The sequence below is a fragment of the Argentina silus genome (assembly GCF_951799395.1).
Source record: "Argentina silus genome assembly, chromosome: Y".
NCBI classification, from domain to species: Eukaryota; Metazoa; Chordata; class Actinopteri; order Argentiniformes; family Argentinidae; genus Argentina; species Argentina silus.
In genome coordinates, this window is record NC_139654.1 from 51,936,017 (window position 1) to 51,962,213 (window position 26,197).

A 26,197-nucleotide genomic window follows, 5' to 3' on the forward strand; every position below is an offset into this window, starting at 1 on the left:
ACAAGTTTTTGAAAGACTGGAAAGTCACATCGAAATAACGATTGTCTTAATAAACGGGACATTCCCTCACCAACACGCTGCGTCTGCCTCTGTGTGTCACGGACATTGTTACAGTTTGATACACCATGTTTGATTAGAATTGAAATGGATGAAACATCATTAAACAATCTATATCATGATTTTTTTGATTGAATTGATATGAATAGTGTGTGGGTACCCTAATATTATTTCTGGGGTAGGGTTAGGGTTAGGTGTCGATTTTAGTTTTTAAAAAAATGCCCAGAGGAGGCCCTGGAGGTCTCCTGAGAGACAAGCTGTCAGGCAACAACTGGGCAGATACATCACCGTGCAGAGAGCTCCAGGGAAAGATGTCTGCCTTAAGTTTCTGGAGGCAGAACCAGTTCTTAAAACCAGGAACTGGAAACATATAAAAAGAACATTTACCAAACTGCCCATCATCCTCGCAGGGGCCAGGTTAAACCTTTTCTAGCTATATCGTTCTGATTCAGCAAGGGAAATGCCAATGGCTATTTAAATTGCCATTTTGTCATTTGCAGGTATTTTCGCTCCTTCCCCTCTGTCATTTGTTCCAATTCGGCAAGGGAGATGTTAATCAAGCGTGATCATCTGATTATAATGGTCACTTCCGGACAGTCCTCAGTGATGGTCTAATCAGCCAGTTGAGCTGTGTTTTGTAATAGTTATTACTTTTTGGGGGGATTCAAACTTTGGTGGATGCTGAGTTGGTAGTGACATCCTAATCTACACAGTGTGTAATTGCTTCCTATGCAAATCAGAGACCCTACAAAATAAGATATTAATTTTAATATAATTAAAATATCAATATTAATGATATTAACCAAAATTACATGAACTATTATCCTTGCATTAAGATGGACTCAATTAAACTTATTGAGTGATTTGTTTTAGCATTTTAACATTTTTTAGCATTGTTTAACATTTTAGCATTTTAGCTAATTTTGAGAGTGTCATAGCAAAGGGTCTGAATACTTATGTACATGAGATATTTCTGTATTTCAATTTTAATAAATTTACAGAAATTTCAAAAAACGTGTTTTCACTTTGTCATTCTGGGGTATTGCGTGTGGATTTTAGGCAAATTATTTTTCATTTATTCCATTTTAAATTGAGTCTATAACACAACAAAATGTGGAAAAAGTGAAGGGGTCTGAATACTTTCCGAAGACACTGTATATAGTAATTTGCTGCCCATTACAGACCCATTTGAAAAGAGAGATCATTCTGTCTGTATACATTTACTGACCTGCCCTCCTCCAGCATGAGCCTGCTAAATGTTTTTATTTGTTTCATAATGGACAGTGTCTTCAGTAAGTTCTTAAAACTTTTGAAAAATGATATCTAGTTAATTTATACAATAACTTATACAATAACTGTAAGAGCAGACTGGATAGAAAAGTAGCCGATATAGGACATAAGAACATGGCTGTGAGAGAGTGTCTTAATGACCCACTTTAGGTTGGCAATAGCATTGATAAAAAATTTGTGCACAAAACAAGATTAAATTAAATTATTTTATAACGAAAACAAAAAATCAAGATTCAGCCTACTGGTGATAGTTGTTCTCTATGACAACTGTAGCAAACATACCTCTGTTATTTCTACAGATATCTGAGCAAAACAAATCTCAGTTTTAGCAGGTCTCTATTCACAGACTTCAGGCAAAGTTACCCTCGCTGTCCCTCACTCTAACCCCACCTGCTTGCTCTCATTATCTCTTGACGTCCTTCTCAGATTTATTCTTGTCATTGCACATGGCAAGTAAACCTTTTTTGATTGATTAATGAAAGCTCTCATTTCAATCATGTGAAATACGTTCAACATTTCCACATGGTGCCCGAGTTATGTTGCGATGAGTTAATGACATAATTTAAAAAAAAAAAGAGTAGTCTGATGTAACAGCTTCCATCTGACGGCTTCATAGCAGAAGACACACTGGAGCAAGCTCCTGGGACACAGTTCATGGTTGTGCACAGTGGAGGTATGGTGACGATTCGTTTTCAAATAATATTTACCAAATTACCCATGGAGTCAGAATTATAAAGAGAACATCAACATCAACACCTTATGCAGATATAAAGTTACTTTGACTTTTTACTATCCAGCTTTGAGGGAAACCAAGGAGGTGCCAGACCTAAATATAAATACAATGGAACACAGCTGATAACAGGTCAGATGTTTTCCCAGGGAGACATATTGACATCACCATGCATGAGGTGCTGGGAGAAGACGGTGCACCAGACATTTGGAAAAGACATGGGAGGAGAAACTGTTAACAAGAACTTCAAATCATTCCTCAGAGAGATATTCTCTGATGCTATATGGGATGAGTATGAGAGAGTATCCTAGCAAGCTGCAAAAAAGAATGTATGAATTCTCTGTACTTAAGTGTACAGATGACAACATAGAGACATGCTGCCCTTTTAACTTGGCAACATTAGCTCAGAAAAGGCAAGACATGCAGAGCTTCTTCAGAAAGGTTAGGGGAGCCACCTGGAATGAGAGGTCAATCAAAATCACAAGTGAGAAAGTGTGTTCTTTCTTTGAGGAGAGCCTTAGAGTGATAACTAACAGCAACAAGGCAATCATGAAGAGAGATCTTAGCATTTCATGCATTCTCTTCGTGGGAGGTTATGCCTCAAGTAAGATCCGGCAGAGTCACATTAAAAAGAAGTTTGCATGTATCAGCAAACAGTAATGTCTTTGGATGTCAGGTTAGTAATCAAATTTGGCTCCACAGAAATGAACGCTAGATTTACATGACTTTTCCAGGTTTGTCTAAACAGATAGGCCTAAAAATGTATCATCATGTTATAAAAATAATATTTGACCCTATTCAGTGATAGGGGTATTGAACTTACCATACCATAAATGTTGTGTTTACTCTCCAGGCTACTCTGCAAGTCAATTGTTATATATAGAATTATGTGTATTCAGATCTAATGTTCATATAAAATTATAAATAAACATACAAATATGTCTAAACAGGAAATATAATTTTAATATATTCTCGTTAACTCTTTTATCACTTTTAGAACATGTTTTTTTTTTTAGGGTTGGATAGGAATGAGTGATTTTTCTGCAGGGCCACATAGTGATTTTTCTATAGTTCACTACTGTGCCCTTTTTGCATAGTCTTTTCATATCCTACTTTAAAATCACAAACCAAATCAATACACCAAATGTATGGTTCCTTGAAACAGCTCTATCAATCAATCGTGATTTATCAATCAATAATTTATTTCTTCACCCCCACTACCCCCCCGTACTAACCCTACCCCATACCCTAGAGACCTCTTCACCCCCACTACCCCCCTGTACAAGTTCTCTCCTGTTAATAATAATAATAATAATAATAATAAATAAATAAAAAATACAGGCTTCTGGCATTACGACTGCCAATGGCCCCTGGTGTGAGCATTGATTACTTTGTCTTATGATGACTGTTGGATAGATGATTCACTTACTTAAACAAATGTATTTGTTGTAAGTCACTTTGGATAAAGGCGTCTGCTAAATGCCATAAATGTAAAATGTACATTTAAAGAAGTTACTTGAAGACTTGAAGTAGCCTGACTGCATGACCCTGACCCAACACCTGACACCATACTGACACCCAGTGGTAAGAAGTGACATCCCAACACTTCCTGTAATTGCTGTTGATGTCAAAAACCATAAACTATCCCATAAGATACTGTTCTGTATGGCGAGTTTAAGAAATCCTGGGCTGGTATCAGCAGTCTGAAGATTCATGTGGTTTTCAATCTGAACCTACAGTGCCCCACTGTGGAATAGAAGAAGAAGAAGAAGACTTCATTTGGCCATGCAATCAATTCTCATCAATTGTAGGAATGTGATACCAGCACTACTCATTATTACAACATTCATCGCATTTTTCTGATACAAGATAGTGATTTTATCTACATAGTCTTATCTATGACACCTGCTGAGTTATTTATTTAATTATTTTAAATTACAGGATTTTATCAGCATGGTGCTCGTCCATGGATAGTATGTGATCTCTGTCTGTCACATGTCTTTCCTCATCATGTCTTTCTTGTGTGTCTCAGGCTCTCCGCTCTCTGGATTTCCACACAGTGGCTTTTCCACAAATGTTTTGCTTTTGGCTTTCGAGTTCATTAGTTATTTTAGGAAGGTATGTTCTTCAGGTTCATAAGTTTAAGATAGTGTTCATGTAAGTATTCAGGGTATGACTTGTAGAACAGCCACCAATAAACTCAAACCTATGGCCTGAAAAAAAAGATGAAGACTTGTGACTGGTTGGGTTATTTGTCTTGATGAGCCAGCTGCAACAGGCAAGAAACTCAAAGTGACCTAAAAAGTTTTGGATTACACAGAATAGTATCCAAACTAGCAAGTAATCTTTGAGAATATCAAGGCAAGATAAGACGGGGTGAAGAAGTAGCTCAACCCTAACCCTATTTGGTCAAGGTCTCATCTCTGCATGTGACTTCATACCCTGCAAGAAATCGATGTGGCCAGCTCACTGATTTGAAACCCAAAACCTGTTACGGTGTTGGTAGGCTGATTTTGATTCCTCCCATTCGAGAATACCAATCAGTGCAATGCTAAATCTGACAGAACTAGGTATAACTGTGAATGCAAAGCAGAATTATACTTTGAGAAATGGCTGATCCAGAACTTTCTCCCAGGCACCTGCTTTTGTGCCTGTTTTGTCTGTGCCTGTCTTGTCAATAAAAACATCTTATACTCTGAAGATCAATCGTCTGATCCTTCATTATTGATCACTTTGAGTCCTTCAGTATCAATCAAAAATGTTTGATACCATTCCTCATTCCGTTCCATGCATTAAAATGAGCCCATCCTCCGGGTGGGTAGACACACCTCCAGCATACTCATCCTGAGCACAGGGTCCCCCCAGGGCTGCATCCTTAGCCCCCTCCTCTACTCCCTGGCAACGCCTGTTCCATCTCAGGCAGCTGAGAAAATTTCTTCCGGAGGATCCTTCAGTCCTTCTACTCTGGAGCTGTGGAGAGCATCCTGGCTGGCAACATCACCGTCTGGTACAGTAACAGCACGGCCCAGGTCAGGCGAGCTCTGCAATGGGTGGTACGCCTGACAGAAAAGACCATGGGAGCTCCAACCCCCCCTCTCCATGTCCTGTACACCAGGAGGTGTAGGACCAGAGTCTACAGGATAATGAAGGACCCTCACCACCCGAAAAATGGACTGTTCCAGCTGCTGCGGTCAGGCAAACGATGCAGCAAGAACAGAGAGACTAAGACTGAGTTTCTTTATACTGTTTATACTGTTTATATTTTTTATTACTTCTATTTTATTTTATTTTATTCTATTTTAAAACTTATTGTTAAATCTTATTGTTGCACTACTCTGTGGCACTGTCACTTTGCATTTCACTGTTGTCTCCCGGCAAAAGTTGAGTTCCAGTTTAAAATATAAAATTCACAAACCAGAACTCATAGCCCAGTACAGGGCTCCGGTACCAACCCTCTAATAACAGGTTTGGACCATAGGGGTCCGGTGTAGGTTGGTGGTGGTTAGATTCACTCCGCTGTTAACAGCCTAAAAATCCCATAGTTCCCCCAAATCTTCCTTCACTCCCTTCCAAATGCACTGAAAAGTCACCCCTATAAAACCGTGCATCGAAGCAAATGACCTCTATGGTTGACGGCTGCTCTAACCTTAATGAGTGCCAGTTGGTGTGGTTGCGGATAAAAGATTTATCGGTATGGACAATATACCCAATGGAGGTAAAAATAAGGGGCCAGATATAACCTTTCAGATCCTATGATATCACATGCACAGTAGCCTATAACTTTTTACATTACCAGGAAGAGTAATATGACTTATACTGAGTTCTACAATTTAGAGTAATTCAGATGCACGTGACAAATAAAGAATCTTGAATCTTGAATCTTGATTTCTACCTCCACCAGCCTGATGTGCTGTATCTTCTTGAAGAGTCTTCCATCATACTAACCTGTTTATAAGAGGGGCTCTCCTGGACACCTTGCACACTGCTGTCATTGGTCCCCTGCACCTGACATGAAAGCACCGCACAACAACAGAACAGGGGACATTTACATGACATTTACATTTATGGCATTTAGGAGATGCCTTTATCCAAAGCGACGTAGAACAAACACATTTGTCTTCGTAAGTGAATCATCTATCAATCAGTCATCATAAGAAAAAGTAATCTATGCCGGACCAGGGGCTGTTGGCAGTCACAATGCTAGAAGAAGGAAGAATCCTTTTTTTAATTTTTTTTATAAAAGTATTTACAGTAGAGAGACTGTACAGGGGAGTAGTGGGGATGAAGAGGTCTTTAGGAGGGACAGTTAAGATGTAGCCTGAAGCGATGGGTCTTCAATCTATGGCGTAAGATAGGTAGTGACTCTGCAGTCCTGACAGCAGTGAGAAACTCGTTCCACCAGTGGGGCGCCAGGACAATGAAAAGCTGTGACAGAGTAGCACGGCTGCTGCATCCACATAGAGGCGGCGGTGCCAGGCGGCCAGCTGAGGTGGAAGAGCAGAGTGATCGGCAGGGGTTTGGGAGCTGACCATTGCTTGCAAGTAGGGAGGGGCTGTTCCCTTTGCCGCCCGATAGGCGAGCACCAGGGTCTCAAATCTAATGCAAGCTGCTGCCGGGAGCCAGTGAAGGGTGCGAAGGAGGGGGGTGACATGGGAGAATTTGGGGAGATTGAACACCAGACGGGCGGCAGCATTCTGGATGAGCTGCAGAGGTCTCATGGCGGAGGCGGGGAGCCCGGCCAAGAGTGCATTGCAGTAGTCAAGGCAAGAGATCACACGTGTCTGGACCAAGAGTTGTGCTGCTTCTCTGATGAGGAATGGATGTATCCTTTATATGTTGTAGAGGAAGAATCTACAGGAGCGTGCTGTCGCTGTGATGTTCGCCGCACAGGATAAGTGGTTGTCAAGGATCACCCCAAGGTGCTTAGCTGTCTGGAAGGAGGTCACAGTAGAATTCTCAACCATGATGGAGAAGTCTTAGAGAAGGCAGGCTTTCCCCGGGAGGAAGAGCAGCTCAGTCTTGTTAAGGTTGAGCTTGAGGTGGTGGGCTGACATCCAAGCGGAAATGTCTGCAAGACACGCTGAGACACGTGTTGCCACCTGTGAGTTAGAAGGGGGGAAAGAGAAAGAGTTGAGTGTCATCTGCGTAGCAGTGGTAGGAGAAACCATGTGAGAAAATTACAGAGCCAAGAGATTTGGTATAGAGGGAGAACAGGGCCCTAGGACAGAGCCCTGGGGGCCCTGGGGGACCTGAGTGGTGAGGGCTCGTGGAAAGGACAGCGTTCCTCTCCACATCACCTGGTAAGAGCGATCGGCCAGGTAGGATGCAAACCAGGAGAGTGCAGAGCCAGAGATGCCCAGTTCTGAGAGGGTGGAGAGAAATATGCACATCCATGTCAGAGAACGACACAGACAACAGCGCTCAGTTCAGTCACTCCGGGCGTATTTAATACAAAAATAAGGAACAGGGGGATAAAGTCCAAGTTAGGTTTGTCGTTTACAACAATAAGGTTCTGGGGAATATAATCTAACTAAGGTTTCCGCCATGTTGAGGTTAGGTGGGGTAGGAGGGCAGAAAGGGGTGGCTCTGTGGGCGCTGGTCATCTGGGTCTCTGGCTCCGTTCTCCGTTCTGTGGGGCCTCTCACTTGGCAATGCCCGGTGCTCACTATGGCGACAGAAGATACACATCAGTATAACACGACTGGAATGTGCAAGAGTTGGTTTCTTGAGAAGAGGCTTGAGGGAGGCTGGTGGAGGTAGAAATCAGAGGACGGACTTATTGTAATGCATGGACTGGAATGAGGAATTGATTGCACTGCAGGATATCAGTCAATAAAGGAACAAGCACAAGTTGACCTTCAATGAATATACTGTGAGTACATGCTTGGGCTGAAGGCACTGTAGGCAAAGTTAAAGAGCATAACCTACCACAGTATCCTTCCCCTGCTTTTGCTTCTTTCTGTTGGTGACTGCCATTGTTTGCTCGCTGTCACTTTGCTTGCTAGCTCTCACCCACACTTGATCTTCAGTTTATAATTCATTTACACTATTTGTACAATATTACACACAGCCACGTCAGACGACGAGCCACGTCAGAAGATAGTAGAAAATGGTTTATGTCAACATCATATTGTAAATAGCTAATGTATTTTGAGTTTAGCCACGCTTGAGCTTTGTTTTGCTTTTACAGATGACGCCTGCCTAACTATCTCTGATTGGAAGTGAAAACAGTATAATTGTCTTCACCAAAGCTCTGCTGTGACTCCTTGTGGTTTGGATGTACATATGCAGTACCTTTTTCCCTTTGTGTCCAAATTTGTATTTCTATGTAAAGAACTTATATTATGAAGGTTTTTGTTTATGTAAAGTATGGATTCTCTCAGAGGAATGACATTCAAATGAAATTGCTAAACCACTTATTTATTTTTCAAAGTAAATGTTCAGTGGAACCTTTGGGGCACATTAATTAATTTATAATTAATCGGGAAAAAAAAGAAAACAGGATGAATCTGACAGGGCACGTGCCTTTGCATGAATTAATTGTTATTTTAACATGATGCTGGTGGGCCTACATGTACCTGTACGTGGTGTGTAGTGGTCACAGCTGATGCAGGAGCATTCCATTTAAAAATCTCCTGAAATTACAGATTTCAAAGTGAATTAATTTTGCTTTTGACAGCAGTCATGTGGTCTGACACCTCGCAGCAGGAGTTGGGTTTCAGCAGAGGGCAGTGAAACATAGGGGAATGTGTTTGGGTCGAGTATTCACAGAGGAAGACAAATTCAGAACCTGCAGTGGCCGCAAATGAAACCTATAGAGAAAGAAAGTCATCAGGTTGGGTTCAACCAAGCGGGATAGCATCCTCCTCTATGCAAGTCCTATGGACAGCATGGAGTTGGAGACCGCCATGTATTCAAATAAAAATGACCTGCCAAGACACAGTTTGTAATAAATCCTTCTTTCACTCAGTCTGATGGTTTGTCGGGTGATTGTCCCCTTAGTTGGGCATCAAAATTGCAAAATGTGCATTCAAAGTAAAAAATAAACAAACTTTGTAAGGGAGCTAAGGGAGTTAGCGAGCTAACTTTAGCTCCAACTCGGAATTTGGACAAAGTTAGCTCTCCCTTAGCTGAAAATTATGGAAAAATGTAATTACTTTGCAAGAGGACATTTGGCAAGCTTAGAATAGACATACAGTATATACTACAGTGTAATGAAACATTCCAATAATGATTTATTTCACTCTGTGAAAACAAGACATATTTATCATAATCACACATAAATGAATCAAATTTATCTTTAAAACATTATGCTCATTCTAAGCAGCTGGATTAATGTATTGGTTTAGCAGTTTAGTTGACAGGGGCAGTGCACATAAAAAAAGATTTCAGTTTTCACATCAATGTAAATGTGTCAGAGAACCTTATTTACATTCATAGTCCCTGGATTAAATCAGCCTTAATCATACATTTTGGGCCTGATTCGGAGTTGGCCCATTCTCATTATTGCAAAAGACAAGCTAAAGAAGTTATGTATACTGTAGCTGCAGCTATACTGTATTTAATCGTTTTCAACATACCACTAGACTGCGCTAGACAACGCCTTTTCTCACAAGCAGCGACCACATAGCTAAAACTGAACTAAGTCACTATTCCAAGCATCTCCGGACACACCACTATTTCAGGCAAACCCCACCGTACCCACACAACACGTAGCGTTTAAGTCTAAAACATATTTACCAATGAACAGGAGAGGTGCACAGTTCTTTTTTTTCATTTTTTTTGTATTTAGATGCATTTACTGTTTCTCAACTCTGAATGGGGCCCTTTATGTACAATAACAGCCCATGACTACTTTTGATATTGATTATTGGCATAATTGTATGAATCACTATGATTTAACAATTGTTTTTACGTAATGCTGCTCTTCACAAGGGATGGTTCACTTATGTCATCTTTGGTTTTTACTTTATAGCCAAAAGACCAAAATCAACATTTTGTTGCTCCATCAGCTGTCTCTGCTCCATCAGAGGTGGAAAAATGGCCTTCTCCCTATTGTTCTCCCAGTCAGGTTGTAGAGGTTGATTGTTCAGAGCCATCAAACTACCCAACCAGAAGCACTTAGCAGCTAGATGATCATAAGTGTCCTGTGTGTCCTGATCTTGGTGGGTTTCAATCAGGAGGTGACTCTGTGTATTTAGCAGAGGTACAAAGTGTAAAACAGAAGTTATGTTCTTGGCAAATAATATATGCATTGAACAATTCAATATTCATGCACAATTAAACTTTATTATTGGGATACATTGGAAGCAAATACATTACCTTAACATCATCAGCTTTCCAGCTGTGGAAAATTGCGATTTGAAGATTTTGGACTGCTAATTGCATGTAATCTGACACCTACAGTAGAAGAAGAATACCTCTCAAAGCATTTAACCAACAAAATGCCAAAAAGCAGGGGCTAAATTGAGTGTGAATAGCCAATAAAATTGTTATTGTGGAGGCTTACTTTTTTGGGGTTCCGTTCTGTGCTGAGTGGAAACAATTGTTTCATCATATTTTTCTTTTCCTCCATTTTAGCTCTTGCATCCTCAAACATTTTCTATCAAGAGATCATATAAAAGTTCAAGATGATTTAGTGACTTTATTGATTTGAAAGAAAAGGTCAAACAATGTTTTGAATATTTAGCTTTGAAACTCACAATGTCCAAAAGATGTACACTGAGATGCTATGCTTTTCAAATTAATTTTTTAGTTTTTGCTATATGAATGTTTGTAAGAAAGTGTCTTATAATAACTACAATAACGTGTTAGTATCACTGGTCTTCTCTTACTTCAGCTATCATATAGAGGTCATGAATTATCTTGCTAAACATTATAATTTACATTATAAAGTTACCTTAATTAACCAAGTTGCAAAGTTTGGGTTTTCACAATTTGACTTCAATTTATTCTTGATTTTTGGCCATTCTTGTAGTCTCAGAACTTCATACATATATCTGAGTTGTGAAGCTCCGCAGGGGTCTGTGAGGTCTTCAGACAAATCTCCTCTGCTCTCTATCTCAGAGGACATTTGACATGCCATTCTTGAGAGAAGAGAAATACAGACAACAATAAACAACAAGAACCAACAAACGTTACCATAATGTACTGAATAAGCATCTCACACATGCATTGTATGCAGTTTGCTATTTTCTTAATGTGACCAACCATAGTTAGAACCCAGGTCTCCTACATGGAAGATATGCATAAACTTACTAAGCTAAAGCCTAGGTATTACCTTTGGGAGCCAAGGCATGTATTCAGATATCATGCACGGTCATTCATCACTTAAGCGTGGTCACCATACAGGACTAGCTGTGTTACACTTCAACACCCATGACATGCACAAACTTGCTAAGCTAAAGCCGAGCTGTCAGTGTGAGGGGCCAACTTATGCAAGGTTACTCTTCAAACGGGTGTGGTCACCAAACCACCTCCGATACATTAACAACTTTTTATTCCATTTTGTTGTATTTCAACATGTCATACAGTACCTCCTCTTGAAGGAAACGTATTCGTTCTTGCATGCTTCATACTTGGAACTGTGGTCAGAAAGTGTAAAAAAAGAAAAAAACAATCATTATTAACACAGTTACTTTGTTTATCCATCCCTCTCTTATCCTTTATTTACTTCATTTTATAATGTAGCCAAATTCTTAATCTTTGCTGTGGATAACTACTATTATAGGCATATATAGTCATGTTGTACTTATGCCTCAACTCAAATTGAGCAGGATCAAAGGACATGAGATTTTGGTATGTAGAGGCACTACATACACACAGTTATTGAAATGTACCTTATGTTGTTGATCTTGTCTTTGTAATGTGATTCCATCTCCTTCATACTGTGTTAAAAACAATGTCTTCAATCAGTAATCTTGATTACACCAATTACAATTACATTAACTGCACTGGGTGGGGCACGTACATACAGCATACAGTGGCTTTGGAAAGTATTCAGACCCCTTCACTTTGTCCACATTTTGTTGTGTTAAATACTCAATTTAAAATGTATTATTGTAATGTTCAATCAATCCACACACAATACCACATAATATATACAGTAATAAACTGTAAATACAGAAATACCTAATTTGCATAATTATTCAGACCCTTTGTTATGACACTCTTAAAATTTGCTCAAATGCAAAAATGTCACTCAACAAGTTGAATTGAGTCCACCTGAGTGCAACGATAATAGTTCATGTGATTTCAGAATTCATATATTTTGCTTTTATAGTCTCTGATTTGCATAGGAATCAATTACACACTGTGTGGATCAGGTTGTCATTACAAACTTAGTAAATGGAGAGGAACAAAACTGCTCAGGAATGCTACCCTGACAGACAAAAATCTACAAAGTTGAATGGCAGAGAGGAAAAAGCACAGTCAATGGGACAACATCAGTCACCCTACAAAATTGGTCTATAACCAAGTGGCCAAAAAGAATCCCTTATAATCGCTCTCACAAACATAATTGTGTTTGCAACAATGAATTCACGTGATACAGCTAAGAAAGTGGCTGGCAAATGTTTATTTGGTTTTACTACAAAGCATTACATTTAGTGCAAATCCAGCACATGCAATGCAGTTTCCGCATCATCCCTTGTGTGAAGAATAGTGGTAGCTGCATCATGTTATGGGTATGTTTGTCACAGGGACTGGGGAGTTTGTCAGGATCAAAAGAAAATTATGAGATTTGCTATTTGCACTCAGATGGACTCAATTCAACTTGTTGAGTGTTTTGTGTTTTTGGTTTGTGATTAAGGGGTATTGTGTGTGGATTGACTGCAAAAAAAGAATGTTAATCCATTTTAAATTGAGTCTATAACAAAACAAAATGTGGAAAAAGTTAAGGGGTCTGAATACTTTCTGAAGGCACTGTACGTATTGTACACCTCAGAATATTGTACTGATGTTCACACAGGTGTCCCTGTTTTTTCTCCCCTCAAGTCAGAGCTTGACTGTCACTATATTTCACTGTATTTTGTGCATTTGCGCCTTGTACCTTTTAGAATTGTGCCAAATGAATAATAAAAAGCTCACCTTTGTTGATGCTCCTGTTCGCTCATGTTAAACCTACAATGCAAGGAAACATTTTAGAGAGTTACTTTCTTGGACTCTTGTGAGTGTCATACTGTACCTCTTTCTAGGATTCTAATTCAACAGGGGTCTGTGAGGTCTGCACATTTCCTCTGTTCTCGATGTCAGGGAAAAATAGAAACTGTGCTCTCATATCTTTCTGACCTTGAGCACAAAAACTCCTTAGAGATTGGCTTAGGTTTATTTTTCATGTTATAATCCCACAGGTGGACCAGCAACTCTTATCCATAAACATATCCTTATTATTTTAGACAAAAAGATTACTGACCCATATGGCAGATACATTTTAGTTTCTGTTTTTTTAAAGGTAAAAATATTTGCTTCCTTAATGTGTATGCCTCCAACTTTGACACCCCGAAAATTCATGTTGGATGCTAAAATACTTTTTAATGAACATTGTAAAGGATTTGGAGTATTGAACATATACAACACACACCCTGCTCTAGATAAATCTTCAAAGGTGTCATCTTTGACCAAATCTGCAATGGTTTTGAACAGTATGAATGAAGATTGATGTTTGGCGGGAATTTAATTGCTCAGTTAAAGATGCTACTTTATTTTCTTATGTACACAACTTTTACTCCAAAATATACTTTTTTTTTTATTCCAAAAAGTTATTTGCATACTTTTTGTACTTGTACAATTGTCTCAATTGTTGAATAATACTTTAAGAACTAATAATTGGAAAAATAATTGCCAAAATGTGAAACTGTATAAAGCTTTATGTACAAGATAAAAACGATCTATAACCCCTGCTATTTTTTAGGATGTGGAGAAAGCTACTTTAAGAGGTCAAATAATTTCTTATTCTTCATTTAAGAAAAGGCTTATGGAGAATCAAAGACTTAAGTTAGAGCATATGTTTAAAAGATGTGAACTATTTCATAAGGATTCTCCATGTGATTCTATTTGAAACTTTTGAACTTAGATTATTCCCGATCCACAGGAGAGAGTATGTTTCACTTACACCAGAGGCATTACGAATATGGCAATAAACCCAGCAAGCTAAAAAAAAAGCTAAAAAATGGAGCAAGCAGCAAGGACAGTTACTAACTGTCAACAACATTTCAACAAACTATGCATTACACCTAGCCCTAACCCGAGCCCTGACCCTAACCTTATTCCTTACCCATCAAAGAGTTGCAGTTGATAGTTTGATTGTTTGTTGATAGTTTGAGCAACTGTGGTTCAGAGGAATATCTAAATTAAATGTGACCTGTGCTTCTATAAAATGCTTATGTTTATTGAAGTTTAAAGTATGACATACTCTCCAGTATTCCAAACCAATAATATTCAGAAGGGAAATATATACAGCAGGCTATAGAAAGTAATACAGTCAATTGACACTGTCTTTTGCTTGACTTTACACTGGACTTCACTCAAATGCATTTTAAATGAATGACCTTATCAGAATCTCCTGGTAACTTGCTGCAGTACTGTAATATTCATTTTGAATATTCAAATCTGAGTTTATCTCTCTCAGTAACTATGTATTGCTGATCCAAATTACAAAGTTGTTAGTCAATACAGTTCAGGAAACCATATAATACCTCTGGAGGGAAACATGTTCTTGTTGGCACTCATCATTTTTGGATCTGATCAGAAGAGAACAGGTAATGCAATGAATTTGTTGAACCAACCATAATTACATTACAAATACATCTACCTGCTGTCTATCAAATTACAATATCCCAGCATGATACAGTGCAATGTTCAAATGTTCAAATACATACACCTTTTGAACGCATGACAAGATTTATTTGTGATTTTGACATTATATAGAGAAAAAACAAACAGTTACCCCAATTCTTTATATGTTTCCTCTCTGTATTCACTTGCAATCAATTAATGTGTTCATATTTCTTCACAATGTGCTATGTGCAATAGGCTATTTGAAGGACAAAAAAAAAATTTGAATAGAGGAGGACTTTGCTCTTTATCCAAATTTGAGATACGTGTAAGTAACTTGAATTTCCACCCCCCACATCTTATCGTTTCCATTCATCATAACCCCATATCCCTTCCATCTGACAGGCAAACATTGAGATTGAAGTACATTTTGTAACATTGCCCAGTGTCCATGTAGGAAGTTAGTCAAAGAAAAGGTAGCCTACCGCTGCTGCTCTCTTCTCCTGATTTTTGCGGAATGTGTGTCATGGCTACAGAAAAATAGAAATAAAAATGTTTATATTTGTAATTGAATACAATAAATTCAACTGTTTGCATCATCTACACTTTTTGATTCAAGACATTTTTTAAAGGAATATGAGTCTTGAAAAATATTTGTACTATCATACTATTTAGGCTACTACATTTTTAGAAAGTAAATAAAATAATTGCTAAAAAGAAGGCACACTTACGGCATTGTTTCTGTCTCGTCCATTAATGCCTTTTTTATCTCAGCACAACATAGACAGGTGTGATTTTTGCTAATTGTGCTGCTGTTCTCTTGTCCTCTTCAAATGGTATCTATAAGCCAGTCTGTTTCTTTCCTGCTTATACCCCTAGCTGACACCCACTTTACATAAAGGTTGGGCTTCTCAGGGATTCAAAATGAAAGCAGATATTTCAGCTATAAATACAACTACAAGTAGAGTTTCAAATTGTACGATTACAAGCAGCATAGTCAATGGTGCCTGGTACTGTCTTGTATTTAGTTGTTACAGTCTACCTACTGTAGATTTATAATTTCTCTAACTCAAACCTGCTAGCCTTTGGTTGTGCAATGGGTGATCCATTTATTATAGCAATTGACTTTGGCACTGCATATAGTGGATACGCCTTCTGTGTGTTGACAAAAGGTTCAACACCAAAACCCAGGGTACCGCACTGGGGACGAGAGCATGGATACGACACCCCGAAGACTCCCACTTGCATTTTGTTTGATCAAAATGAAGAATTCCAAAGATTTGGTTATGATGCTAAAATCGCGTACACAAGAATGAAAGGAGCAGATGCAAAGACAAATTATCTCTTCGAAAACTTCAAAATGGAACTTTACGGCAAAGTAAGGAGGCCTATTAATATATTATCTTCATGATGGCATTGTCATAGTGTTAATGTATATATGAATAGATATTAATATAACACTATTAATGCTTCACTAGAATATATAAGTATTTTTAAATCATTTTCATTATTCTCCAGGCTCTGAATAAGCATATAATGATAGCTGCAAAGAATGGTAAATCAATGAGAGCCATGAAGGTGGTCTCAGAGAGCCTGCGGTATCTCAAGGACCATGCACTGAAAACAATCGCAGATCACACGTCCGGAAGGAAGTTCTTGGCCTCTGATATATCCTGGGTTCTGACTGTTCCTGCCATATGGGATGCTGCAGCCAAGCAATTCATGAAAGAAGCAGCAATAGAGGTGAGATATGGGACTGTTTAGTGCAAAACAAATTCCCCCTTCAAGGCAAAAATTTGTTCTATTCTATTATCCTTGATTGTATTATTGAGAGGTTTCAGTAAATAGGAATATAAATACATTTTTACAGCTCAATTACAGCTCAATTGTTCCATTGTTCCATCAATAATGACGTAAAGTAAAGTATTATTATCTAATTTCTAGGCTGGTCTTGTGACAGAGACAAATTCAGATAAGTTGGTTATAGCCTTGGAGCCAGAGGCAGCTTCAGTCTGGTGTAAGCGGCTTCCATCTGATGGCTTTATAGCAGAGGAGAATAACCAAAACACACTGGAGCAAGCTCCTGGGACACAGTACATCGTTGTGGACTGTGGAGGTATGGTAATTTAAGTATTTATTATGACAGCCACGAATTAGTATTGTGACAAAACAAAATTGTGTCTACCTTGATATGAACGGACACAGTAATAACATTTGTATGTAGTAACTACTGTATATGTTGTGTGTTGCGCCGTTCAGCCTAAATGTATAGACTGCCTTAATTGGTGCCATTTGTCCTTCAATGTCTATAAATATGAACATTTCAGTTTGGGTCCAACTTCAATTTAAATACTATACATATACTTATTAATTCATACATAGTATATATACTTTACATACTCAAAACGTTAACCACATTTTATATCATATTTTGTTAGTTTGTAACAAAAGTTTTGCAAACCGGCAACAATCACAGGTTTAGTGATTCTGTCTGATATAAACTGATATAAATTGTTCAGTTCAGGTAAATGATTCAAAATGCCTATCATTAGAGGAGAGGTCTGTCTTAAAGTATGTTGTACGGTATTATAGGTCTAATATTGTGCTTCCCTAGGTGGGACTATTGACATCACTGTCCATGAGATGCTGGCAGGTGGAGCACTGAAGGAGCTGAGCAGGGCCTCTGGAAATGACTTGGGAGGAGAAACTGTGGACAAGAAGTTCAAACTTTTCCTCAGAGAAATATTCTCTGATGGTCTTTGGGATGAGTATGAGAAAGAATATCCTAGCGAGCTGCAAAAGATTATGTATGAATTCTCTGTACTTAAGTGTACAGATGAGGACATAGAGATATCCTGCCCTTTTAACTTGTCATCATTAGCTCAGAAAAGGCAAGACATGCAAAGCTTCTTTACGAAGGTTCATGGAGCCTCCTGGGATGAGGGGTCAATCAAAATTGCAAGTGAGAAAGTGTGTTCCTTCTTTGAGGAGAGCCTTAGAGGAATAACAAATAGTGTCAAGGAAATCCTGAAAAAAGATTTCAAGATTGAATTAATTCTCTTAGTGGGAGGTTTTGCCTCAAGTAAGATCCTGCAGAGTCACATTAAAAAGAAGTTTGGAAATCAGTGCAAAGTGCTCTGCCCTCATGATCCCCAGAAGGCCATTGTCATGGGAGCTGTCCTTTTTGGGGAAAACCCCAAGGTGGTGTCAATACGAGTAAGTGGCCTGACTTATGGGATTGCTTGTTCTTGCATTTTTGATCAGTCAAAGCACAAACTCGAAAAGAAGTCCACAAATGATGATGGAGAGTGGTGTGATGACCTATTCCAGAAACTGGTTGAGATTCATGAGTCAGTGGGTAGTGATGAAGTCAGGGAGCACATCTTCTGTCCCATAAAAAGAGATCAGACAGCAATGAACTTTAAATTTTTCAGCACAGAGAGACATAATGCCAAGTATGTAGATGAGTGGGGAATGGAAGAGATTGGCTCTTTCACTGTTCCGATGACAAACATCTGTGGGGGCATGGGCCGCAGAGTCAGGTTTGAAATCAAGTTTGGCTGCACAGAAATGACAGCCACAGCTACTGACATAACTTCAAATGAAACAGAGAAAATCAAACTTGACTTCATGAGAAAATAAGAATGTCAAAAGCATATGTTTTTACCTTGCTTTTTAACTGCCTCTCTCTGCCATAATCATGTAATAAGAAACTTTATGCACTTCTTTTCATGATTTTCATGGAGGAAAAATCATTCTAGCATGTTTCCTTTTCACAGGAATTAATCTACTGATGGCCTACGTAAATTCAGTAGAGACAACATAATTTGTCTTATTGTTTCATGCACAATAATGTAATTGCTGAAGTTATTAATGCACAAAACAACATGCATTTAGATTTTCTTATTGAAATAAGATTCAATTCACCAAACAAAATTTGGTGATGTCCTTGATTATGTTTATGAAAATAAAACAATGTACATTGTAAATCATTCAGGGCAATAAGATTCAGGGAATTTTCTAATCATAACATTTTTTTTTAGTTGGAGTATGAAGTTGCCTGTGATGAAAAAATACAATAAACTGACACTTACCATGCTTATATTCTCTCTGTTTCATTCCCCTGACAACACTCCAGGGAATCCATCTCTTATGCTAACCATTCACTTACATCAAAAGACCAAAAATATCAAAAAGCAACCATCCCCATAGCATTCACAGTACCGTACAATAATACAGACCTAAAACATTTGAAAGGACATAGTTGGGATAGAAGTTGGATTAACATATTTGTTAAGTGTTTTTAGCCTATGTTTTAGGGATCCAGTGTATAGTTCCCAAAGAACAGGCTATTATTAAACACATTTGTTCATATCAATCCAACTTCCAAGAAATGCTTTGTCCTGAATTTGGCACTACAGTATGACTCTAAAGTGAGGTTTGCACCCAATCATCTCTGACAATACCACTTCCCCTGTCAGTTGGTTTGACCATGTAAGGGTTAACTGCCTCTCTCTGCCATAATCATGTAATAAGAAACTTTATGCACTTCTTTTCATGATTTTCATGGAGGAAAAATCATTCTAGCACAGTAGAACATTATGAAAGATGCATCACCTGACACTGAAACTAATACCAACATTCTACTCGTAAATATAATAAGCTTCAGAATAAAACAACACTATGAAGCATTTGTAAAACATGTATAGTCTAATTTATAGTCTAACCTAATAGTCTTTCCTGAGAGATGCTCTGGGAGAGTTGAGACAATGCGTGATTTCCCTCAAACAATCTTATCTCTGAAAAACGACTTCATGGTTTTGTGAATAGCTGTTGTTCATGAGCTATCTGTGCGGTATGCCACCAATGTTCCAGGAGAAACTGGTCTTTCTGGATCAGACTACATGCAGCAGCACATTCACCCTACTCATCGGAGACATCGATGATGTTGAGATGCGTCAAAGACTTGGAATATGTTCAAATCAGAATTTTCCACTGAAAAGATGAGGATGTTTTTTTCTACAGCATTCTGTACAGATACCTTAAAGCCAACCATCCATACAACCATTTGTCTCAGCAGTAAACAACATTCCTAGTTTGAGCAGTGATGATTGTTTCATTGATATAAGATTCAACTGACTTACTCTTAAAACAGCAAATGTTGTACTCTGCAAACATGCCATTGTGTTCTTTCCACAGCAAATATCCCACTGTGACAGAGTGTAACACTTCACTGTTCCTTTTCATGTGAATCCAGTAATGACAACACAATTAGACACTATTAGAAAATAGAGTCAACACAATTAGAGACTATTAGAGAATAGAGACAAGACAATTAGAGTCTATTAGAGAATAGAGACAAGACTATTAGAGACTATTAGAGAATAGAGACAACACAATTAGAGACTATTAGAGAAAATAGAAAACACAATTAGATGTATGCTCTTATTTCTCCATGTACAGTAATGTCATTGATAATGTTTAGATTTTTTGTTTAACCTTCCTCTTGTGTTCGGGTCAAATCTGACCGAATTGCAACTTTTCCTAAATATAAATATTGTGTTTTTCATCTCATTGCCTCAAGACCTCATGTTTTCCTCCACACTAGGCATTTGAACATATACAATTGCTGATCACCACTTTCATTGAATTTTGAGTGGTTTAGTCAACTTTGTCACACCTGTGGTGTTCCGGGTCTAAAATGACTGCCATAGGAAATTAATGGGTAATGAAATACATACATACAATTGGAAAAAATACGTATAAATGTAGATACATTTTCAGTGTCTGTTCTTTGTATATTCATTGCAGTTACTCATGTTAACCATTAGCTGAAGACATTGTTTCACAGCTTAAGGTGTTAAACAAAATTTGGTGATGTCCTTGATTATGTTTATGAAAATAAAACAACACACATTGTGAATCATTCAGGGCAATAAGATTCAGAGAATTTTATAATCATAAAAATGTTTTCTATTTGACTGTAGTTGGAGTATGAAGTTGCCTGTGATGAAAAAAAAACTATAAACTGACACATACCATGCTTATATTCTTTCTGTTTCATTCACCTGACAACACCCCAGGGAATCCATCTCTTATGCTAACCCACATGGTATTCACTTACATCAAAAGACCAAAAATATAAAAAAGCAACCATCCCCATAGCATTCACAGTACAGTACAATAATACAGACCTAAAACATTTAAAAGGACATAGTTGGGATAGAAGTTGGATTAACATATTTGTTAAGTGTTTTTAGCCTATGTTTTAGGGATCCAGTGTATAGTTCCCAAAGAACAGGCTATTATTAAACACATTTGTTCATATCAATCCAACTTCCAAGAAATGCTTTGCCCTGAATTTGGCACTACAGTATGACTCTAAAGTGAGGTTTGCACCCAATCATCTCTGACAATACCACTTCCCCTGTCAGTTGGTTTGACCATGTAAGGGTTAACTGCCTCTCTCTGCCATAATCATGTAATAAGAAACTTTATGCACTTCTTTTCATGATTTTCATGGAGGAAAAATCATTCTAGCACAGTAGAACATTATGAAAGATGCATCACCTGACACTGAAACTAATACCAACATTCTGCTCGTAAATATAATAAGCTTCAGAATAAAACAACACTATGAAGCATTTGTAAAACATGTATAGTCTAATTTATAGTCTAACCTAATAGTCTTTCCTGAGAGATGCTCTGGGAGAGTTGAGACAATGCGTGATTTCCCTCAAACAATCTTATCTCTGAAAAACTACTTCATGGTTTTGTGAATAGCTGTTGTTCATGAGCTATCTGTGCGGTATGCCACCAATGTTCCAGGAGAAACTGGTCTTTCTGGATCAGACTACATGCAGCAGCACATTCACCCTACTCATTAGAGACATCTATGATGTTGAGATGCGTCAAAGACTTGGAACATGTTCAAATCAGAATTTTCCACTGAAAAGATGAGGATGTTTTTTTCTACAGCATTCTGTACAGATACCTTAAAGCCAACCATCCATACAACCATTTGTCTCAGCAGTAAACAACATTCCTAGTTTGAGCAGTGATGATTATTTCATTGATATAAGATTCAATTGACTTACTCTTAATACAGCAAATGTTGTACTCTGCAAACATGCCAATGTGTTCTTTCCACAGCAAATATCCCACTGTGACACAGTGTAACACTTCACTGTTCCTTTTCATGTGAATCCAGTAATGACAACACAATTAGACACTATTAGAAAATAGAGTCAACACAATTAGAGACTATTAGAGAATAGAGACAACACAATTAGAGTCTATTAAAGAATAGAGACAAGACAATTAGTGTCTATTAGAGAATAGAGACAACACAATTAGAGACTATTAGAGAATAGAGACAAGACAATTAGAGTCTATTAGAGAATAGAGACAACACAATTAGAGTCTATTAGAGAATAGAGACAAGACAATTAGAGTCTATTAGAGAATAGAGACAAGACAATTAAAGTCTATTAGAGAATAGAGACAACACAATTAGAGTCTATTAGAGAATAGAGACAAGACAATTAGAGTCTATTAGAGAATAGAGACAAGACAATTAAAGTCTATTAGAGAATAGAGACAACACAATTAGAGTCTATTAGAGAATAGAGACAACACAATTAGAGTCTATTAGAGAATAGAGACAAGACAATTAGAGTCTATTAGAGAATAGAGACAAGACAATTAAAGTCTATTAGAGAATAGAGACAACACAATTAGTGTCTATTAGAGAATAGAGACAACACAATTAGTGTCTATTAGAGAATAGAGACAACACAATTAGAGTCTATTAGAGAATAGAGACAACACAATTAGAGTCTATTAGAGAATAGAGACAAGACAATTAGAGTCTATTAGAGAATAGAGACAAGACAATTAGAGACTATTAGAGAATAGAGACAACACAATTAGAGACTATTAGAGAAAATAGAAAACACAATTAGATGCATGCTCTTATTTCTCCATGTACAGTAATGTCATTGATTATGTTTAGATTTTTTGTTTAACCTTCCTCTTGTGTTCGGGTCAAATCTGACCAATTTACAACTTTTCCTAAATATAAATATTGTGTTTTTCATCTCATTGCCTCAAGACCTCATGTTTTCCTCCACACTAGGCATTTGAACATATACAATTGCTGATCACCACTTTCATTGAATTTTGAGTGGTTTAATCAACTTTGTCACACCTGTGGTGTTCCGGGGCTAAAATGACCACCACAGGAAATTAATGGGTAATGAAATACATACATACAATTGGAAAAAAATATGTATAAATGTAGATACATTTTCAGTGTCTGTTCTTTGTATATTCATTGCAGTTACTCATGTTAACCATTAGCTGAAGACATTGTTTCACAGCTTAAGAAGGTGTTAAGCAAAATGTGGTAATGTCCTTGATTATGTTTATGAAAATAAAACAACAGATATTGTGAATCATTCAGGGCAATAAGATTCAGAGAATTTTATAATCATAAAAATGTTTTCTATTTGACTGTAGTTGGAGTATGAAGTTGCCTGTGATAAAAAAACAACAATAAACTAACACATACCATGCTTATATTCTTTCTGTTTCATTCACCTGACAACACCCCAGGGAATCCATCTCTTATGCTAACCCACATGGTATTCACTTACATCAAAAGACCAAAAATGTCAAAAAGCAACCATCCCCATAGCATTCACAATACAGTACAATAATACAGACCTAAAACATTTGAAAGGACATAGTTGGGATAGAAGTTGGATTAACATATTTGTTAAGTGTTTTTAGCCTATGTTTTAGGGATCCAGTGTATAGTTCCCAAAGAACAGGCTATTATTAAACACATTTGTTCATATCAATCCAACTCCCAAGAAATGCTTTGTCCTGAATTTGGCACTACAGTATGACTCTAAAGTGAGGTTTGCACCCAATCATCACTGACAATACCACTTCCCCTGTCAGTTTGTTTGGCCATGTAAGGATTAACTGCCTCTCTCTGCCATTATCATGTAATGAGAAACTTTATGCACTTCTTTTCATGATTTTCATGGAGGAAAAATCGTTCTGCAATAAGCTTATATATACATATGAATATTGTCGAATGTCTGGCCCTCCCCCAACCTGCATTTCCACCTGGAAATGACAGTCGGAGCTTCAGAAGGGGGATGCAACGCTTAAATCATGGCAGGATCTCTTATGGATGAGGGGGAATGGCGGTGTCACGGTGGATTCCGGATGGAAAGCCCAGGCGTGGGGCGATGGCTCCATCTAGTGTCCTCGAACTAGAAGTGTCCAGTGGAGTTGAGAGCTCAGCTCAGGGAATAATGCGGCATGAGCTTAAGAAAGAGGTTGCTGAGCCAGAGGGGGGAGAGGAGGATGGTGTTGTCAATGTTTCTCCTAGGGATCTCCCTGTGACGGTTCCCGCTCCTGCTCTGCTCCCTGCTGAGGGGCAGGTGGGGTCGGGAGTGGCAGAAGGGAAGGCACCGACAGAGACCATGGAGGAATACCGTCATGGCCAAAAATACCTGCACTTCTTTCAGATAATGCACCACTTCTCCCAGAAAATTGTTGCAATTCCAAATGCTTTGGTATTCACATGTTTATTTATTTTGTTTGCATTAGAACAACACAATAAAGCAGAGAAAAAAAGCCAAATCTGATATCATTCCACATAGAACTCCAAAGATGGACTGGACAAAATTATAGTTTTTTTTAATATATTTGGTAGCACACCCTTTGGAAAAAAATAAATGAAATCAATCGCTTCCTGTAACCATGAATGAGTTTCTTACACCTTTCTACTGGAATTTTGGACCACTCTTCTTTTTGCCAACTGCTCCAGGTCTCTCAGTTTTGAAGGGTGCCTTCTCCCAACTGCTGTTTTGAGATCTCTCCACAGGTTTTCTCTGGGATTTAGATCTGGACTCATTGCTGGCCATTACAGAACTCTCAAGCTTTGTCCTAAACCATTTCTGGGTGCTTTTTGAAGTATGCTTTGGGTCATTGCCCTGCTGGAAGACCCATGAACTCTGACGGAGACCCAGCTTTCTGACACTGGGCCCTACATTGCACTCCAAAATTCTTTGGCTGTCTTCAGATTTCATGATGCCATGCACACAGTCAAGGCATCCGGTGCCAGAAGCAGCAAAGCAACCCCAAAACATCTGTGAACCTCCACCATGTTTGACCGTAGGGACCGTGCTCTTTTCTTTGAAGGCCTCATTTCGTTTTCTGTAAATGGTACAATAATGTGCTTTACCAAAAAGCTCTATTTTCGTCTCATCTGTCCACAGGACGTTCTCCCAGAAGGATTTTGGCTTCCTCGGGTAAGTTTTTAGCAAACTCCAGTCTGGCTTTTTTTATGTCTCTGTGTCAGCAGTGGGGTCCTCCTGGGTCTCCTACCATAGCGCCCCATTTCATTCAAATGGCGACGGATAGTGCAAGCTGACACTGTTGTACCGTGTCTGCAGGTCAGCTTGAATTTGTTGGTCTTTATCCACCATTCAAACAATACTTCGTTGTAATCTTTTATCAATTTTTCTCTTCCGCAGTGAACACAGGAACATTAAGATCTCTGGAGATGGGTTTGTAACCTTGAGATTGTCCATGCTTTTCCACAATTTTGGTTCTGAAATCCTCTGACAATTCACAGACACAGACACACAACACAAAGGTTGAGTCAACTTTTCTCCATTTCAACTGGTTGCAAGTGTGATTTCTCTATTGCCAGCACCTGTTACTTGCCACAGGTGAGTTTAAATACAAATTAAAGGAGCATCACATGCTTAAAATCTAATTATTTCTTACAATTTTGAAAATGTGCCAATAATTTTGTCCAGTCCATTTTTGGAGTTCCATGTGGAATTATATCAGATTTGGCTTTTTTTTCTTTGCTTTTTTTGTGTTGTTCTAATGCAAACAAAATAAATAAACATGTGAATACCCAAGCATTTGGAATTGCAACAAGAAGTGGTGCATTATCTGAAAGAAGTCCAGGGGTGCCAATATTGATGAGCTATGTTGAGAGTATGTATGTACTAATACACTGAAACATAATCAGAAGAAACGTATTATATACTACTGATGATATGTATTCCTTCGTGATTATTTCCTGTCACTTCAGGCCATGTTAACGACATTAGCGTTTAATATTTTTTCGCCACCTGTTGCTAGGCAGAATTATGTGAGCGCTGTGAGCGCCAGGTTGCAGAAAGATTTCAAAACTGAATACACTTCATACGCTTCAGCGCTCAGCGCGACACAGAACGCTACATTGTGGTTGCCTATACTGCAACAAAGTAAAAAGATGACAGACACTCACAATATAATTTGCAGGATGTT

At 38.1% G+C, this 26,197-nt stretch overlaps 2 protein-coding genes across 4 annotated transcripts; one reads left to right on the plus strand and one right to left on the minus strand.

Moving 5' to 3' along the window:
• Positions 1–9,289: 9,289 nt before the first annotated feature.
• Positions 9,290–15,702, minus strand: LOC310824210 (uncharacterized protein). Of its 3 annotated transcripts, XM_083697026.1 has the most exons (11): positions 15,583–15,702; positions 15,337–15,381; positions 15,024–15,110; positions 14,773–14,817; positions 13,166–13,198; positions 11,917–11,964; positions 11,614–11,661; positions 10,977–11,163; positions 10,587–10,679; positions 10,400–10,477; positions 9,290–10,266 (listed from the first exon to the last, which is right to left on the minus strand). In XM_083697026.1, the coding sequence occupies exons 5-11, from the start codon at positions 13,189–13,191 to the stop codon at positions 10,042–10,044; spliced, it is 705 nt and encodes a 234-aa protein (XP_083553152.1). In that variant the 5' UTR covers positions 13,192–13,198; positions 14,773–14,817; positions 15,024–15,110; positions 15,337–15,381; positions 15,583–15,702; the 3' UTR covers positions 9,290–10,041. The 3 variants fall into 3 exon arrangements, with proteins under 3 accessions (XP_083553152.1, XP_083553150.1, XP_083553151.1); XM_083697024.1 differs by lacking the exon at positions 15,024–15,110; XM_083697025.1 differs by lacking the exons at positions 14,773–14,817; positions 15,024–15,110.
• A 111-nt stretch (positions 15,703–15,813) lies between these two features.
• On the plus strand, positions 15,814–18,951 carry hspa12a.3 (heat shock protein family A (Hsp70) member 12A.3). The gene is made up of 4 exons (XM_083697023.1): positions 15,814–16,229; positions 16,370–16,594; positions 16,796–16,967; positions 17,466–18,951. The coding sequence occupies exons 1-4, from the start codon at positions 15,948–15,950 to the stop codon at positions 18,491–18,493; spliced, it is 1,707 nt and encodes a 568-aa protein (XP_083553149.1). The 5' UTR covers positions 15,814–15,947; the 3' UTR covers positions 18,494–18,951.
• Positions 18,952–26,197: the final 7,246 nt, after the last annotated feature.

Excerpts from the sequence above, each read along its gene's own strand:
- LOC310824210 (XM_083697024.1), bottom strand. The coding sequence starts at position 15,605 with ATGGACGAGACAGAAACAATGCC. Across the intron at positions 11,965-13,165 it reads GAACAGGAGCATCAACAAAG|TATGAAGGAGATGGAATCAC; the intron begins GTGAGCTTTTTA and ends TTTTTAACACAG. Across the intron at positions 11,662-11,916 it reads GACAAGATCAACAACATAAG|TTCCAAGTATGAAGCATGCA; the intron begins GTACATTTCAAT and ends TTCTGACCACAG.
- hspa12a.3 (XM_083697023.1), top strand. The coding sequence starts at position 15,948 with ATGGGTGATCCATTTATTATAGCAATTGACTTTGGCACTGCATATAGT. Across the intron at positions 16,230-16,369 it reads AAATGGAACTTTACGGCAAA|GCTCTGAATAAGCATATAAT; the intron begins GTAAGGAGGCCT and ends ATTATTCTCCAG. Across the intron at positions 16,968-17,465 it reads CATCGTTGTGGACTGTGGAG|GTGGGACTATTGACATCACT; the intron begins GTATGGTAATTT and ends GTGCTTCCCTAG.